General features: G+C 41.2%; 1 protein-coding gene across 1 annotated transcript; it reads right to left on the minus strand.

Annotated features, from left to right (window-relative positions):
* Positions 1-323: 323 nt before the first annotated feature.
* On the minus strand, positions 324-8,989 carry LOC113117765 (adhesion G-protein coupled receptor G2-like). Its single transcript, XM_026286671.1, has 8 exons — positions 8,660-8,989; positions 8,543-8,579; positions 8,338-8,435; positions 8,012-8,133; positions 2,164-2,429; positions 1,504-1,594; positions 1,132-1,415; positions 324-868 (listed from the first exon to the last, which is right to left on the minus strand). Exons 1-8 carry the CDS (start codon positions 8,720-8,722, stop codon positions 768-770), a joined length of 1,062 nt encoding a protein of 353 aa, XP_026142456.1. The 5' UTR covers positions 8,723-8,989; the 3' UTR covers positions 324-767.
* Positions 8,990-18,104: the final 9,115 nt, after the last annotated feature.

Here is an 18,104-nt window from a genome sequence, read left to right on the forward strand (position 1 = left end):
TAAATATAGAGCTGGGTATCATCAGCATAACAGTGAAAGCTAACACCATGTTTCCTGATGATATCTCCCAAGGGTAACATATAAAGCGTGAAGAGTAGCGGCCCTAGTACTGAGCCTTGAGGTACTCCATACTGCACTTGTACATACTCCATACTGCAAGTGGTTACAAGTTTCAGCTTGCTTTGCCTTGAATGTTTAATGAAACATTTCTGTGTGAGTGACATTTGCTTTGATATTTCATGACCTAATTAATTTATGAAATAAATGATTTTGAAGTCATTCCATCATGAATAATACAATTACATTTTATTAGCTCCATAAGAAACACTTGAGAAATACTGAAAAATAAAACAGAATCATAAATATGAGACTCCACATCTGTGTGTGGATTTTAGTGAGCTGCTTTATGAAATTATCATACAAATATCTCAATCCAAAGGCATTTCAACGTTTTTCTAAATAGCATTCAGTGTTGGATTGTTCTGAAACTCATGTGATCACACATGGATGATTTTAATGTTCGAATAATCTAACAACAGTAATATCACATCATATCAGAGATTTGAAAGCAAAATTGTACCTTCCTACAATTTTTAAGTATAAAGATCAACAGATGCATGGACATTTTTTTATTTGTTTTGAGTGATTTCAGTAAAATGACACTTTTTAATGTAATTTTTGTCTAAGAGAAAAAAAGTCAGAGACAAAGAAAGCGTTCAGTCTTAATTATGTTGGTGATTAATATTTTCTAAAGCATTAATGCTGGATTAAGCAATGGTTGAGTTGGAGTCTGTGTTTTCTGGATCATCAGAGAAACTACCCGAAACATCATTGTGAATGTGGTAGTAATACAGGAAGAGGAAAAACCCTGAAAAAAGAATCAGAGAAATTTATTTCAATTAGTTCAAATACATTTCCGATATCATTAAAGTAATTTACATAATTTTGAAACTGTGAACTGACTGAAAATGGTCAAATTATTAATAGCAAAACGGTATAATGAACAGTAAAATCATGTATGAAATAATTAAACACAAAAATTCAATAAAAAATTAACTGAATTAATTCAAATTATTAGCTAAAATATGTATCTTTCTATCAAATGTACTGATGCGTGTGATTGTTTCTCACCCTGAAATGAGTTCAGCACAGTGAATATGTAATATGAGGGAATGAGCATCGGTCCATAACTGAAGAACGCCACAGACCACGTCAGACCGAAGAGCAGGAACAAACTCAACACCATCATCAGCTGCTTTCTGAACGTCTTTCTCTTGCCATCCACAGCTTTTATGTTTCTGGCCTGAACGACTTTAGTGACGATCATGATGAAGATTCCTGTCGTGAAGATGAAAACTAAAGCATAGTAGCCGATGTTCACTGTGTAGTGTATGTAAAAATTTGTAATCCAGCACCTGTGATTAGAAAATAATGAAGTATTATTAATAAGACAATCAGTAGACATTCAGAAATGTAAAAATGTGTGACATCAGAAAAACTTGCATTCGTGCAATTTTTCCAGACGTTGTGTTTAGGGTCACCGCTTTATATCCTCCTATAGAAACGATAACTAGGACTATTGGAGCCGGACACGCTGAAAACACAATAGTTATAGTTTAATAGTTTTATTATATTAAACTTTTAATATTTAGTTTTTGCCAGATACACATGATTTGTTTCTGAATGCCTAAAGTAAAGATATAGTGTCAATTTAATAAACTTTTGTAAACATTGACACTCAGTTATTGCATTAAAAGCTTACACTATGACTACATCCTACGACATCATCCATTGGATAACTGTTTATAAAGTTTTAAATATGGATACTTTTCTTACAAAAATGCTTCAGGGGGACTTTATTAAACCCCTTGAGCCATCTGGAGCACTTTTTTATAATGGATGGATGATACATTTAAGTATCAACACCAATTGACTACAAAGCTCACTCATTTTACAGCTTGGGAGATCCAGGACATGTTTTAATATAACTTCAATTGAATTTGTCTGAAAGAAGAAAGTCATATGCACCTAGGATGGCTTGAGGGTGGGGTAATTTTCATTTTTGGTGAACTTATATCTTTAAAGTGCGTTAAAATTATTAAATGTACACATATATCTAATGGACCTGAGCTAGCATGAACTAACAATGCGGCTGTAACTGACCCCAGCCCAACACGGTGATCTTCCTCATGTAGTTTGTGATGGAGACGTTCTGTCTGATGAGCCATAAGTACATATGAAGAGCTTGAATGAAGAACCAGGTGAATGAGGCCAGCATGGAGTAATGTAGGAGCAGCGCTATGAAGACACACGCAGCATTGTCTCCTGTGTTAGCGACGCTCTCGTTTGACAAAAACGAGGCATTCAGTAGAGACAAAGCCACAAACATGTTCATCAGGATCTTCGTGGCATGATTTGATTTGGCTTTCCTATTAAAAATTAAATAAAAAATTATTTTGTAACTTGAACTTTAATACATTATAGCTTCAATCTCAATTTTAATGCAAGATGTTACTTGCTGTTTTTTTTGTAATTATATGTGAAATTTACTAGCAAGCTAAAATTGTAATATTAGTGATGATATAGCACTAACTATAGCCAGGTTTCCATCCAAAGTGCAGAAAATTGGAATATCGCACAAAACATTTGCGAACAGGAGGCATTTCCATCCAAAGAGTCAAAGAGAACAAAATAGTCACTTCCTGATAAACTGGCACTATACATCACTAAGAAAAGCAAGAGAAGCTACTGAATATAATAATTTTTGCTATATAATAAAATTACTTGCACATCAGAATGAGCAGACGAAACACAATGAATGTGCTTATTGCTTTCGTAGGTGGATGCTGCTGTTTGGGAACGCAGTCATTTAACAGTTCTGAGAGGCAATTCACGAGTTCACCCTTACATCTAATCTGAAGGCAAATAGTAGGCATATTTTGGCGTGCTGTCCTGGGGGAGGGGTCCGGGCCCGGAGCATAGCCCGAACCCAAATAACTCCCCCTATCCCAATTTGGGATAAATAGATTAGAAGTGAGGAGTTGGGGTGGAGGAGGGTTGCCGAAAAACTGTCGTGGGACAGGAGGTAGGAAGACTGGATATATATACGCGTGCGTGCTATAAGATGATTAGCTAAACGAGATGCACCTGTACCAAATTGGATGATTATCTGATCGTGCTTCTCCCGAACTTTGTTAATAAAACCACATTTCACGAGTTCACCCTTACATCTAATCTGAAGGCAAATAGTAGGCATATTTTGGCGTGCTGTCCTGGGGGAGGGGTCCGGGCCCGGAGCATAGCCCGAACCCAAATAACTCCCCAAAAGAAGCTTAAAGCCATAGGACAGCAGCCAGAGAGATAAAATTTAGTTGCCCCCCAAAATATGCGTGTTGGGAAGAAAATGCAGAGCGACCTGGAGAGCCCGTGCAGTGTTCGACGAGAGCTGCGGCTCGCAACGTCTTACCAGCGAGCCCTCCATGCCGCTTATGGGAGGAGCACAATGCCAGATATCAAGAAATGAGGGACTCTTGCTGCCTCCGAAGGGAGCTGCGGCTCTGCTGCACCGGAAGGGAGAGTCCCTCTTGCGGCTGAGTACGAGGCGCGGTTTGTTGCATCTGATGGAGGGCTCTCACTGCGACTGAAGGGAGCCAGCGACTGTATCCCATCGGGAGGGAGATCCCTGGCCGCCATAGAGTATGCAACATAACTCGGACGGGGGGTTCACACTGCGACCGAAGGGAGCCGTGGGTCTGCTGCACCAGAAGGGAGAGCCCCGTCAGATGCTAAATAGGCAATGAGATTCGAGCCGCGGTTTGGCGCGTCGGATGAAGGGCTCCTAATGCAACCGAAGGGAGCCAGCGGCTGTACCCCATCGGGAGGGAGATCCCTAGCCATCGTGGAGCATGCAACATAACTCAGATGGGGGGTTCACACTGCGACCGAAGGGAGCTGTGGGTCTGCTGCACCGGAAGAGGAGCCCTAGTCCGATGCTGAGAAGGCAAAGAGACGCGACTGTTGGAGGGACTCCCGCTGCATCCGAAGGGAGCTGCGGCTCTGCTGCACCGGAAGGGGGAGTCCCCCATTGCGGGTTTATGGAGGCACGGTTTTTTGCCTCTGAGGGTTCTCCCAGCCTCCGTAGGGGGTTCGCAACTCTGCAGCAGGAGTGCTGCCCCGGAGGGGAGAGCCCTGATTGACGCTAACTAGAATACGACTGTTGGAGGGACTTTTGCTGCGTCCGAAGGGAGCTGCGGCTCTGCTGCACCGGAAAGGCGAGTCCCCCTTGCGATGCGAGGCATGGCTTGATGCGTCTGATGGAGGGCTCTCACTGCGACCGAAGGGAGCCAGCAGCTCTATTCCCCCGGGAGGGAGAACCCTATCCGCCCTTGAGCATGCAACATAACTCAGACGGGGGGTTCACCCTGCGACCGAAGGGAGCCGTGGGTCTGCTGCACCGGAAGGGAGAGCCCCATCAGATGCAGAATAGGCAAGAAGATTCGAGGAACGGTTTGATGCATCGGATGGAGGGCTCCTGCTGCGACCGAAGGGAGCCAGCGGCTGTGTTCCCCCGGGAGGGAGATCCCGGTCCGCCCTTGAGCATGCAACATAACTCAGACGGGGGGTTCACCCTGCGACCGAAGGGAGCCGTGGGTCTGCTGCACCGGTAGGGGAGCCCCGTCCGATACGGAGTAGGCAAGAAAACGCGACTGATGGAGGGACTCTCGCTGCGTCCGAAGGGAGCTGCGGCTCTGCTGCACCGGAAGGGAGAGTCCCCCTTGCGACTGTATAAGCGGCTTAATTTGATGCATCGGATGGAGGGCTGTCACAACGACCGAAGGGGGCCTGTGGCTCTGCTGCACCGGGAGGGATACCCCCATCTGCCGCTGAGCGCGCAGCGCAACTCAATGACAGATGAAAGGCTCACACTGCGACCGAAGGGAGCCACTGCCCAGCTGCACCGGAAGGGAGAGCCCTGTCCGATGCTGAAATAGGCAAGGAGATTGTAACGATGGCTGGAGGGCCCTTACTTTGGCCGAAGAAACGATAACTGAGAGGCTTCTATTAATCAAGTACACAACATGATTTAAGGAGGAATAGTTTTTTTTTTTTTTTTTTTTTTTTTTTTTTTTTTTAATGTCTGATGAACAACAACCGAGGGCATCTATCGGATTATGTGAGAGGCCCCTTTTGAGCTGCTTAAGATTAGGGCCGAAACGATTCCTCGAGTAACGCGATTACAAAAAATGATGTAGGCAAATTCCTCTGCTTCGAAGCCTCTTTTAATTTATTCTAAATCTCACGTCAGGTTCTTTCGCAATGATTTTTTTTTTTTTTTTTTTTTTTTTTTTTTTTTTTTTTTTTTTGAATGAATTAATCAAAATAAGTAATTGCACTTACATCCGATTCACGAATTAATAGCTCTAAATATTAAGACGGAACAGTGTTTAAATGTAAATCCTGCATGTTCTGTGCGTCTCTGTTAATGAATGGAGCAGGAGCGCGACTTCCTTTTTTACACACACACTGAAGCGCACATTACACTCACGGTAATTTCTGCGTCTGCTGTCTCACTAAATAAGGACTTGAACACATGAACAACATCTCCAGAACTGCTCTGACAGTCAGTTCATGAGCATTTGACTTTAAGTAAAACTAGCGTCACATCACATACACAGAACTGAAAAGGTACGTCAACCCGACTAAATAAAGGTCCGGGGTCCTGACATTTTATCCTACCCATCGGATTTACTGTGCATGCGCACATCAGTATAATTAAGCAAAAACACATTTTGTAACTCGATTAATTGTTTTTTTTTTTTTTTTTTTTTATAATTATTTATTTATATCTATATAACATATTTTATAATACTGTATTTATTTATTTATTTATTAAGGAATAATAGCTGGATTGATTTGAGGGCATGAGATGGTCGAGTGAGCAACTGACCTGCAGACTGCGCATGATATGTTGCGACAGCTAAAAAATACGCGGCTGTGAAGATCAGCATCCAGGGCGCCCCAATAGGGGCATTGATTCCACTGGGCTACGCGTACTGCACATTTGGCTGAAAATAGCTTGTGGTAAGTATAAAAATGGGTTCCGCCATAAGACAGCGCGAGTTCCGCGACTATAGCCAGATAGTCATTGAGCTCGCGCCGTCTATAGGGAAAAGCAGAGCAGATTACCTCCGTATAGCGGCTAAATGCGATCGTGAATTCGGAAAAAGAAAGGGGGCGGGATGAACTGGGAGTCGAATTTTTTAAAGTTACTGAGAAATCTCCGCAATCTATTTGTCGGTAGGAATCAGCCGGAGGGAGCAGAGAGAGAAGAGAGGAGAGATCAACATCCGCACCTGCGAGAATCTGTGATTTGATGGAACTAGGCACGGGGGGTGGTTCCATAGCGGCGGCATTAGGTGGAGTATGTAGAGGGGTCGCTGTGAATAGAGTATACTGCGGTTTAGCTTGGGTAGAGGAGTTGGAAGGAAGATGAGGAGGGGCCATAACCGTTTGCGGAGGCATCCTCACGCACGGATTATCCCCTGGAGCTGGGGTCGGCCCGTAGGGAAAAGGATAGAAGGAGAAAGGCGGAAATGAGGGAGGGGTTGCACCCGTTTGCGGAGGCATCCTCACGCATGGATTGAACCCCGGTGCTTGGGGAAGCCCGAAAGGAGAGGAAGATGGAAAGGAGGAAGGAGGCCAGCCTGCTTGTGTTGCTAGCTGAGGATTCCCAGCTTGGGTGTCTGCAACTGGGGCTGCTGGCCATTGGTGGGGAAAAGAAAAAGTGGAGGGGTAAAAGTAAGGAGGCTGAGCTTGAGCGGCTAGCGGAGGCAGCCACGCGCTAGTCTTTGCAGCCGAAGGTAAAGTAGAAAGCAGTGGAGGTTGGAAATTCGCGCCCGTAGGCACTGTTGCATGCGGCGAGGCAGCTGAAGGAGCTGCAGAGATAGGTTGTGAAGAGGGAGGCAGTGCGATGGGAGGAGCGGCCGAATTTGGGGCGTGGCCCCGACCTGCTGATGATCTGCTATGTCCTGACGCTTGGGGGGAGCCGGAACTTGAGCTGGAAGAAGATGACATTTGTGTGACACGTTGTTTAGACCTGTGGGCTTTGGTTACCTTTTTGGAGGTAGGTGGATTATTTCCCAGTGTGCTATAAAGCTCATAGAGTTGAGCTTTGCTCATGTTGCGAGAAAACCTGACATCTGAATTTGACAGCGCTTGTCTTAATCCTGCGACGGTCCATTTTCCAATGGGTGGGATGGATGGTGAAGCCGATGCATGTGATGTTGATGGTGATTGGATTGGCTGTCTCGATGGTGGAGGTGAACGGAGACTTCGAGGTGTGTGCGTATCCGGCCTATTTCGTCTTCGCCCACGCGCTGAGGCCTCGGGCTCGGCGCTGCATCCCGGTTGAGAAGGAGGTGCCATGGGGTCAGCAGAGGAAGCTGCTTTAGAGCCGGTGGCTTGCTGGGGAGCTTCTAGCTCATTGTCTGAAGGGAAGAGTTCGAGTTCCGACATCTGGCGGACGAGTGGATGCCGAAAAACTGTCGTGGGACAGGAGGTAGGAAGACTGGATATATATACGCGTGCGTGCTATAAGATGATTAGCTAAACGAGATGCACCTGTACCAAATTGGATGATTATCTGATCGTGCTTCTCCCGAACTTTGTTAATAAAACCACATTTAAACAGAAATGCTGAAAGCATTTCAGAGTGATCATATAACATTTCAGAGGCTGTGGAATGAGATCGGTCTGCTGGTTAGTCAAGATTTACCATCCATAGCACAAAGTCACGTAAATTTTTCGATGCGTTTGGAGGTTTTTATTGGCAAAATGCATTTCCGTCTCCCATTATTCGCATTAACCCTTTTTTGCACAAGTCACAAACCACCTCAATCAAAATCAAAATTAAGCATTTCCATCTCTCGATTCTGATGTGATACTTTAAAATGTGCATAAAACCAGGGTGATGGAAACCCAGCTTGTATGATAAAACTTTAAGATACTCTACCGTAGCAGGAAATGCATAAATAATGCGATGGCCATAAAAAACATGGAGATGCCACAACCGACAGAAGAAATTAAGGTCAGTGATTCCAGATCCGATGCTGTTATATTTGCATCTGGCGGAGACTGAAGGATCAGAGAAAACAGAAGAGATCAAATCAGCAGGATTTTAAAACCATTTGTTGTTTGTTAGCAAGAATCAGATATTGTTAGCAAGTTTTAAATGTTTAAATATTTGTATATTTTAAATGTAGACAGGAACTTAAATACTGAAATGGATTTAGTGGAATCTTTAATGTAAATATCAATTATGAAACCATAAGTTCTCACCATCAGCACTGCAAAGAACGTCAGATGTGAGCAGGAACACTTTATGGTGTTATTGTTGATTATCGTCTCACAGCCGAATGTTGTCCATTTAAGTTTTCCTTCAAAAAAAAGAGCAATGAATGAAATTGATTTAAAAAAAAAAAAAAAACTGAATGAACTGGGTTTCTTGACTGAAATTGATCGGTACAGTCATAAATGAACTTACCTTTGCCTTCCCAAGAAACGCAGGATACATTTCTGTCCTGAAATAACATTTATTTTAATCTTGCTTTCACATTGTCTGATCAGTATAACAAAAGTTCTGCAACAAACTCTTCATTACCTTATCATTAAGTGTAAACAGCATGTCAATATTGTCGGTAAGGTTGGAGATTTTGGCCCTCATTGTTATTCCATAAACGTCATTGTTCAAAACAGTGTAATTATTAGTTTCATCCTGAATCAGAAACCAAGAGAGCAATCATTAATCAAATATAAATATGTGCGAATATAACTGATCGAAAACATTTGTCTGGAAGTATAAACCTTTAAGAATCTTTCCATGCAATTGTCCTATTTTTTTTCTTTTTTTTTTCCGTGTCTTGTCTTGTCACTGTCAAGTCTTTGGTTCTTTTGATTGTGATTATTTGGCTCACATTTAACAAAAACCCACCAATTCACAACCTCAACCAATTCGTTGATTACTTCATAAAACCAATAATAAAAAAAACATTTTAGTGAATTATTGGCCTTCTGGAAAGTATGTTCATTTACTGTACATGTACTCAATGTTTGGTAGGGACTCCTTTTGCTTTAATTACTGCTTCAATTCGGCGTGGCATGGAGGTGATCAGTTTGTGGCACTGCTGATGTGGTATTGAAGCCCAGGTTTGAGAGAAGGGTGGGTTTGAGAGAAAGAGACAAACAGCACGGCATGAGTTGGCCTGATATATTAAGGATTCGGAAAATCAGGTGTTTGGTAGAGGGGTGGCCTCGCTCCCAAACCTCAGTTAACTAGTTAACTCCCTTTCACGAGCAAGAACCACACCACAAGCAAGTATGAAAATGAATAGTTTATTATCCAGAAAGTTAGGGATGAGTTGGAAGAGGATGAAAAGGTAAAGGGGATAGGTTGGTCAGGTTGATCTGTGCATCTTCAATTGATGGCCTGGAGAGACTCAGGATAGGGGTATCATCTAATTTGTATATTTAGACCAGACGATTAGGACCCCCTAAGTTGGGAATAGCTGAGGTAACTTTGGGCTTGATGGAGAACTTGAAGTTGTTGCTGATGTAGGCGTGGTATGGTTGAGAGGACCAGCGACCAAGGGTTCTGGCAGTCTCATTGGAGATTCCACATCTGGTTTCTGATGTTATGAATCTTGTGACCAATTTCTGGTTTCTGTTAGGAAAAGCAGATCTTTAGGAAGTGCTTGGTCTGCATTACGAGAGCAGACATATTCGGAAACAGATTTAAAAGAACTCAGAAGGAGTATGGATAGAAGATTTAGGTTACTGGTTAGTGGAAGGCGTTTGATGGTTTTGGCATAGGTTCTTGTTTCATAAGACTTTAGCAAGCATGGATGTGTGAGAATAAGAGATAGCAGAGCAATTGTTGCCTGTGGTTAGTTAAAAGAAGTATATGATTACTGATAAGTAATCTTTGAAAGAGCATGTTCAGATCTTTTAAGGAAATAGTGTAATAAATTAAGTTGCAAAGGCAGCATGTCATTGATGGAAAAGACCTGATAGAGGGAATGGTGAGCATGGAGCTGTTCCAGCCAGAGAGGTAGACTGAAGCACGCTCGGGGCAATGTGTTTGGAGTTCGGAGGCGAGAGTGTCCCAGTATGGCTCATGGTTGAACTGCTGTAGACAACCTGCGATTAATAATTTTTTTTTTTTCATAGAGTTGCTGAGAAAGGAGGGGGCAATGAGCTACGGAGGCTGTCCAGGCTGAGTGGGAAATAGAATTGGAGGCTGAAGGAGTCCAGACTGCACCGCTACACGAATGATGATTGCAATCCTGGCCCGCAGAAATTTCACCATGTTTATGAGTTGCTAAGTGTGTATTTACCTTTGGTTACCATGACATAATTGTGTGATACTATAGATGACCAATCGTTATTTAAAAAAATAAAATAAAATTGAATATAGAATTTTTAACCAATAATTATGAGGTTATGATTTTAACAGATTTAACTGTTTTTGTTAATTAACATAAATTTACATCTGCATCTTGCATTCAGAAAGGGAACACAAACATGTTTCATGAATTGTAACTATATCACCCATTAGAACATGCAGAAACTTCTTTCTAGATAGAAAGACCTAAGAAGAATTTTACTTATGTTTACTCCTTGACATTTATTGTCATAATTTTCAATATCAAATGATGTGAATAATTTAACTGTGACAACTTTTGGCCATATCACCCAGCCCTAAACAGAAGCATACAGTACCTTGTTTTCCATGTTTTTGAACCTTAGAACTCCAACAAACGCACTTCCATTGTTTTCAAGACGTGATTTATCAAAAGCCTCCTTGGAAATCTTTAAAGACCAGGAACAGCTTATATTTTGGTCACTCTCAACAACCTGTGAAAATCAGAATTGCCATGATAATGGAGGAATCATACCATGTTTAATAAATCTCAACCCCTAGATTTACCATTGCATGATTTGAAGAGTAGCATATGTTGATTTCTTTGGTTTCTGTGTTCTTGGCTTGTACATGAAGAAGACCAACAGCATCCCCCATGACAATCGCTACATTGCTTTTATTACTTTTTTCCATCTCTTCAATGTCAATATACAGATTGTCCAAGGCTTCTCTGTAAAATGGATGGAATCATATGGTATTCTGTAACGGGTTTTACACTTGATATCCACTGATAACTGTACACTTACGATGCCTTTGAGGGATCAGTATATCCATTAGTTGTCATATATGAAATGAAACTGGCAGTTAGATTGTTAGTTGTCGTAAGTGTTGTTAATCTGGAAGTTGGCCTGGGAGTCGTCGTTTGTGAAGTGAAACTTGTAGTTGGTTTGTAATGTGTTGTATGTGATGTGAAACTGGTAGTTGGCTCGAGAGTTGTTGTATGTGATCTCAATCTTGTAGTGGGATTTTGAGTTGTCTTGTGTGGTGTGATACTTGTAGTTGGCTCTAGACTTGTCATATGAGATGTGAAACTGGTATTGTGCTCAGGAGTTGACGTATGTGGTGTGAAACTTGTATCTGGATTGTGAGTAGATGTATGTGATGTGAAACTTGCAAGTAGCTCAGTAGTTGTTGTATGTGATGTGAAACTAGTATTTGGATTGTGAGCTGGCATATGGGCTGTGAAACTCGTAGTTGGCTCAAGAGTTGTTGTATATGATGTGGAACTGTAATTTGGATTGTGATCTGTCACATGCGATGTGAAACTGCTATTTGGCACTAGACTTTTCACATGTAACATCAAACTGGTAGATGACTCTGTAGTTGTTTCTGATATGAAACTGGTATTTGCATTGTAAGTTGTCGTTTCTGATGTGAAACTTGTACTTGGCTCTGGACTTGTCGTTTGTGATGTGAAACTTGTAGTTGGCTCAGGAGTTGACGTATGTGATGTGAAACTTGTATTTGACCCTGGACTAGGCGTTTGTGATGTGAAACTGGCGACTGGAGAAGTTGTCGTATGTGATGTGAAACTTGTAGCTGGCTTTGTACTTTTTATATGTAATATCAAACTAGTAGTTAGCTCTTGAGTTGTTGTTTCTGATATTAAACTGGTATTTGGATGTGATGTGAAACTTGTATTTAGCACTGGACTTGTCGTATTTGATTTGAGTCTTGTAGTTAGGTCTGGACTTGTCGTTTGTGATGTGAAACTGGTATTTGCATAGTGAGCTGTCGTATGTGATGTCAATCTTGTAATGGGATTTTGAGTTGTCTTGTGTGATGTGATATTTCTAGTTGGCTCTGGACTTGTCGTATGTGATGTGAAACTCATATTGGGATTGTGAGTAGTTCTATGTGATGTGAAGCTTGTGGTCGGAATGTAAGTTGACGTATGTGATGTGAAACCTGTTGTTAGCTCTGGAGTCATCATTTGTGATGTGAAACTTGTAGTTGGCTCACCGGTTGTTGTACGTGATGTGAAACTGGTAGTAATCTTGAGAGTTGACGTATCTGATGTGATATTGATAAATGGCTCAGGAGTTGATGTATGTGATGTTAAACTTGCAGTTGGCTCTGGAATTTTTGTATGTGATGTTAAACTTGTTGTTGGATTGTGATTTGTTGTATGTGATGTGAAACTGGTATGTGTATTGTAAGTTGTTTGATGTGATGTGAAACTTGTACTTGGCTCTGGAGTTTTTGTATGTAATATCTTGGGAGTTGTTGTTTCTGATATGAAATTTCTATTTTGAAGTGATGTGAAACTTGTATTTGGCTCTGGACTTGTCGTTTGTGATGTGAAACTTGTAGTTCGCTGTGTACTTGTTGTTTGCGATGTGAATCTGGTAGTTGGCTCTGGACTTTGTGCGTGTGATGTGAAACTTGTATTTGCATTGTGAGCTGTCGTATGTGAAGTAAAACTTTTAATTGGCTCAGGGGTTGTCAGTTGTGATGTCAATCTTGTAGTGGGATTTTGAGTTGTCTTGTGTGATGTGATACTTCTAGTTGGCTCTAGACTTATCTTATGAGATGTGAAACTGGTATTGTGCTCAGGAGTTGACATATGTGATGTGAAACTTGTATTTGGATTGTGAGTAGATGTATGTGATCTGAAACTTGCAAGTAGCTCAGTAATTGTTGTGTGTGATGTGAAACTAGTATTTAGATTGTGAGCTGGCATATGAGCTGTGAAACTCGCAGTTGGCTCAAGAGTTGTTGTATGTGATGTGAAACTGGTATTTGCATTGTAAGTTGTTGGATGTGATGTGAAACTTGTACTTAGCTCTGGACTTGTCATTTGTGTTTTGAAACTGGTAGCTGGAGCAGTTGTCGTATGTGATGTGAAACTTGTAGCTGGCTCTGTACTTTTCGTATGTAATATCATACTGGTAGTTGGCTCGGGAGTTGTTGTTTCTGATATGAAACTGGTATTTGGATGTGATGTGAAACTTGTACTTGGCTCTGGACTTGTCGTTTGTGATGTGAAACGTGTAGTTAGCTCTGGACTTGTCGTTTGTGATGTGAAACTGGTATTTACATTGTGAGCTGTTGTATGTGATGTCAATCTTGTAATGGGATTTTGAGTTGTCTTGTGTGATGTGATACTTGTAGTTGGCTCTAGACTTGTCGTATGAGATGTGAAACTGGTAGTGTGCTCGGGAGTTGATGTATGTGATGTGAAAATTGTATTTGGATTGTGAGTAGATGTATGTGATGTGAAACTTGTAGTTGGCTCAGGGGTTGTTGTACGTGATGTGAAACTGGTAGTAATCTTGAGAGTTGACGTATCTGATGTGATATTGATAAATGGCTCAGGAGTTGATGTATGTGATGTTAAACTTGCAGTTGGCTCTGGAATTTTTGTATGTGATGTTAAACTTGTTGTTGGATTGTGATTTGTTGTATGTGATGTGAAACTGGTATGTGTATTGTAAGTTGTTTGATGTGATGTGAAACTTGTACTTGGCTCTGGAGTTTTTGTATGTAATATCTTGGGAGTTGTTGTTTCTGATATGAAATTTCTATTTTGATGTGATGTGAAACTTGTATTTGGCTCTGGACTTGTTGTTTGTGATGTGAAACTTATAGTTCGCTGTGTACTTGTTGTTTGCGATGTGAATCTGGTAGTTGGCTCTGGACTTTGTGCGTGTGATGTGAAACTTGTATATTCATTGTGAGCTGTCGTATGTGAAGTAAAACTTGTAATTGGCTCAGGGGTTGTCAGTTGTGATGTCAATCTTGTAGTGGGATTTTGAGTTGTCTTGTGTGATGTGATACTTCTAGTTGGCTCTAGACTTATCTTATGAGATGTGAAACTGGTATTGTGCTCAGGAGTTGACATATGTGATGTGAAACTTGTATTTGGATTGTGAGTAGATGTATGTGATCTGAAACTTGCAAGTAGCTCAGTAATTGTTGTGTGTGATGTGAAACTAGTATTTAGATTGTGAGCTGGCATATGAGCTGTAAAACTCGCAGTTGGCTCAAGAGTTGTTGTATGTGATGTGAAACTTGTACTTGGCTCTGGACTTGTCGTTTGTGATGTGAAACTGGTAGCTGGCTCAGGAGTTAACGTATGTGATGTGATTTTTTTAGTTTGATTGTGTTGTGTTGTATGTGATGTGAAACTTGTAATTGGCCCTGTAATTGTATGTGACGTTAAACTGGTTGTTGGATTGTGACTTCTTGTATGTGATGTGGAGCTGTTATTTGGCCCAGTAGTTGACAAATCTGATGTGAAACTTGTAGTTGATCCTGGACTAGTCGTTTCTGATGTGAAACTTGTAGCTGGCTCAGGAGTTGTTGTATGTGATGTGAAACTGGTATTTGCATTGTAAGTTGTTGGGTGTGATGTGAAACTTGTACTTAGCTCTGGACTTGTCATTTGTGTTTTGAAACTGGTAGCTGGAGCAGTTGTCGTATGTGATGTGAAACTTGTAGCTGGCTCTGTACTTTTCGTATGTAATATCATACTGGTAGTTGGCTCGGGAGTTGTTGTTTCTGATATGAAACTGGTATTTGGATGTGATGTAAAACTTGTACTTGGCTCTGGACTTGTCGTTTGTGATGTGAAACGTGTAGTTAGCTCTGGACTTGCCGTTTGTGATGTGAAACTGGTATTTACATTGTGAGCTGTTGTATGTGATGTCAATCTTGTAATGGGATTTTGAGTTGTCTTGTGTGATGTGATACTTGTAGTTGGCTCTAGACTTGTCGTATGAGATGTGAAACTGGTAGTGTGCTTGGGAGTTGATGTATGTGATGTGAAAATTGTATTTGGATTGTGAGTAGATGTATGTGATGTGAAACTTGTAGTTGGCTCAGGGGTTGTTGTACGTGATGTGAAACTGGTAGTAATCTTGAGAGTTGACGTATCTGATGTGATATTGATAAATGGCTCAGGAGTTGACGTATGTGATGTTAAACTTAAAGTGGGCTCTGGAATTTTTGTATGTGATGTTAAACTTGTTGTTGGATTGTGATTTGTTGTATGTGATGTGAAACTGGTATGTGTATTGTAAGTTGTTTGATGTGATGTGAAACTTGTACTTGGCTCTGGAGTTTTTGTATGTAATATCTTGGGAGTTGTTGTTTCTGATATGAAATTTCTATTTTGATGTGATGTGAAACTTGTATTTGGCTCTGGACTTGTTGTTTGTGATGTGAAACTTGTAGTTCGCTGTGTACTTGTTGTTTGCGATGTGAATCTGGTAGTTGGCTCTGGACTTTGTGCGTGTGATGTGAAACTTGTATATGCATTGTGAGCTGTCGTATGTGAAGTAAAACTTGTAATTGGCTCAGGGGTTGTCAGTTGTGATGTCAATCTTGTAGTGGGATTTTGAGTTGTCTTGTGTGATGTGATACTTCTAGTTGGCTCTAGACTTATCTTATGAGATGTGAAACTGGTATTGTGCTCAGGAGTTGACATATGTGATGTGAAACTTGTATTTGGATTGTGAGTAGATGTATGTGATCTGAAACTTGCAAGTAGCTCAGTAATTGTTGTGTGTGATGTGAAACTAGTATTTAGATTGTGAGCTGGCATATGAGCTGTGAAACTCGCAGTTGGCTCAAGAGTTGTTGTATGTGATGTGAAACTTGTACTTGGCTCTGGACTTGTCGTTTGTGATGTGAAACTGGTTGCTGGCTCAGGAGTTAACGTATGTGATGTGAATTTTTTAGTTTGATTGTGTTGTGTTGTATGTGATGTGAAACTTGTAATTGGCCCTGTAATTGTATGTGACGTTAAACTGGTTGTTGGATTGTGACTTCTTGTATGTGATGTGGAGCTGTTATTTGGCCCAGTAGTTGACAAATCTGATGTGAAACTTGTAGTTGATCCTGGACTAGTCGTTTCTGATGTGAAACTTGTAGCTGGCTCAGGAGTTGTTGTATGTGATGTGAAACTGGTATTTGCATTGTAAGTTGTTGGATGTGATGTGAAACTTGTACTTAGCTCTGGACTTGTCATTTGTGTTTTGAAACTGGTAGCTGGAGCAGTTGTCGTATGTGATGTGAAACTTGTAGCTGGCTCTGTACTTTTCGTATGTAATATCATACTGGTAGTTGGCTCGGGAGTTGTTGTTTCTGATATGAAACTGGTATTTGGATGTGATGTGAAACTTGTACTTGGCTCTGGACTTGTCGTTTGTGATGTGAAACGTGTAGTTAGCTCTGGACTTGCCGTTTGTGATGTGAAACTGGTATTTACATTGTGAGCTGTTGTATGTGATGTCAATCTTGTAATGGGATTTTGAGTTGTCTTGTGTGATGTGATACTTGTAGTTGGCTCTAGACTTGTCGTATGAGATGTGAAACTGGTAGTGTGCTCGGGAGTTGATGTATGTGATGTGAAAATTGTATTTGGATTGTGAGTAGATGTATGTGATGTGAAACTTGTAGCTGGCTGAGGAGTTGTTGTTTGTGATGTGAAACTGGTATTTGCATTGTAAGTTGTCGAATGTGATGTGAAACGTGTACTTGGCTCTGGACTTGTCGGTTGAGATGTGAAGCTGGGAGCTTGCTCAGGAGTTGTCGTATGCAATGTGAAACTTGTAGCTGGCTCTGGACTTTTCGTATGTGATGTGAAACTTGTAGTTGGCTCGGGAGTTGTTGTATGTGATGTGAAACTTGTACTTGGCTCTGGAGTTTTTGTATGTAATATCTTGGGAGTTGTTGTTTCTGATATGAAATTTCTATTTTGATGTGATGTGAAACTTGTATTTGGCTCTGGACTTGTTGTTTGTGATGTGAAACTTGTAGTTCGCTGTGTACTTGTTGTTTGCGATGTGAATCTGGTAGTTGGCTCTGGACTTTGTGCGTGTGATGTGAAACTTGTATATGCATTGTGAGCTGTCGTATGTGAAGTAAAACTTGTAATTGGCTCAGGGGTTGTCAGTTGTGATGTCAATCTTGTAGTGGGATTTTGAGTTGTCTTGTGTGATGTGATACTTCTAGTTGGCTCTAGACTTATCTTATGAGATGTGAAACTGGTATTGTGCTCAGGAGTTGACATATGTGATGTGAAACTTGTATTTGGATTGTGAGTAGATGTATGTGATCTGAAACTTGCAAGTAGCTCAGTAATTGTTGTGTGTGATGTGAAACTAGTATTTAGATTGTGAGCTGGCATATGAGCTGTGAAACTCGCAGTTGGCTCAAGAGTTGTTGTATGTGATGTGAAACTTGTACTTGGCTCTGGACTTGTCGTTTGTGATGTGAAACTGGTTGCTGGCTCAGGAGTTAACGTATGTGATGTGAATTTTTTAGTTTGATTGTGTTGTGTTGTATGTGATGTGAAACTTGTAATTGGCCCTGTAATTGTATGTGACGTTAAACTGGTTGTTGGATTGTGACTTCTTGTATGTGATGTGGAGCTGTTATTTGGCCCAGTAGTTGACAAATCTGATGTGAAACTTGTAGTTGATCCTGGACTAGTCGTTTCTGATGTGAAACTTGTAGCTGGCTCAGGAGTTGTTGTATGTGATGTGAAACTGGTATTTGCATTGTAAGTTGTTGGATGTGATGTGAAACTTGTACTTAGCTCTGGACTTGTCATTTGTGTTTTGAAACTGGTAGCTGGAGCAGTTGTCGTATGTGATGTGAAACTTGTAGCTGGCTCTGT

Source organism: Carassius auratus, chromosome 17, assembly GCF_003368295.1.
Source record: "Carassius auratus strain Wakin chromosome 17, ASM336829v1, whole genome shotgun sequence".
Taxonomy (NCBI): Eukaryota; Metazoa; Chordata; class Actinopteri; order Cypriniformes; family Cyprinidae; genus Carassius; species Carassius auratus.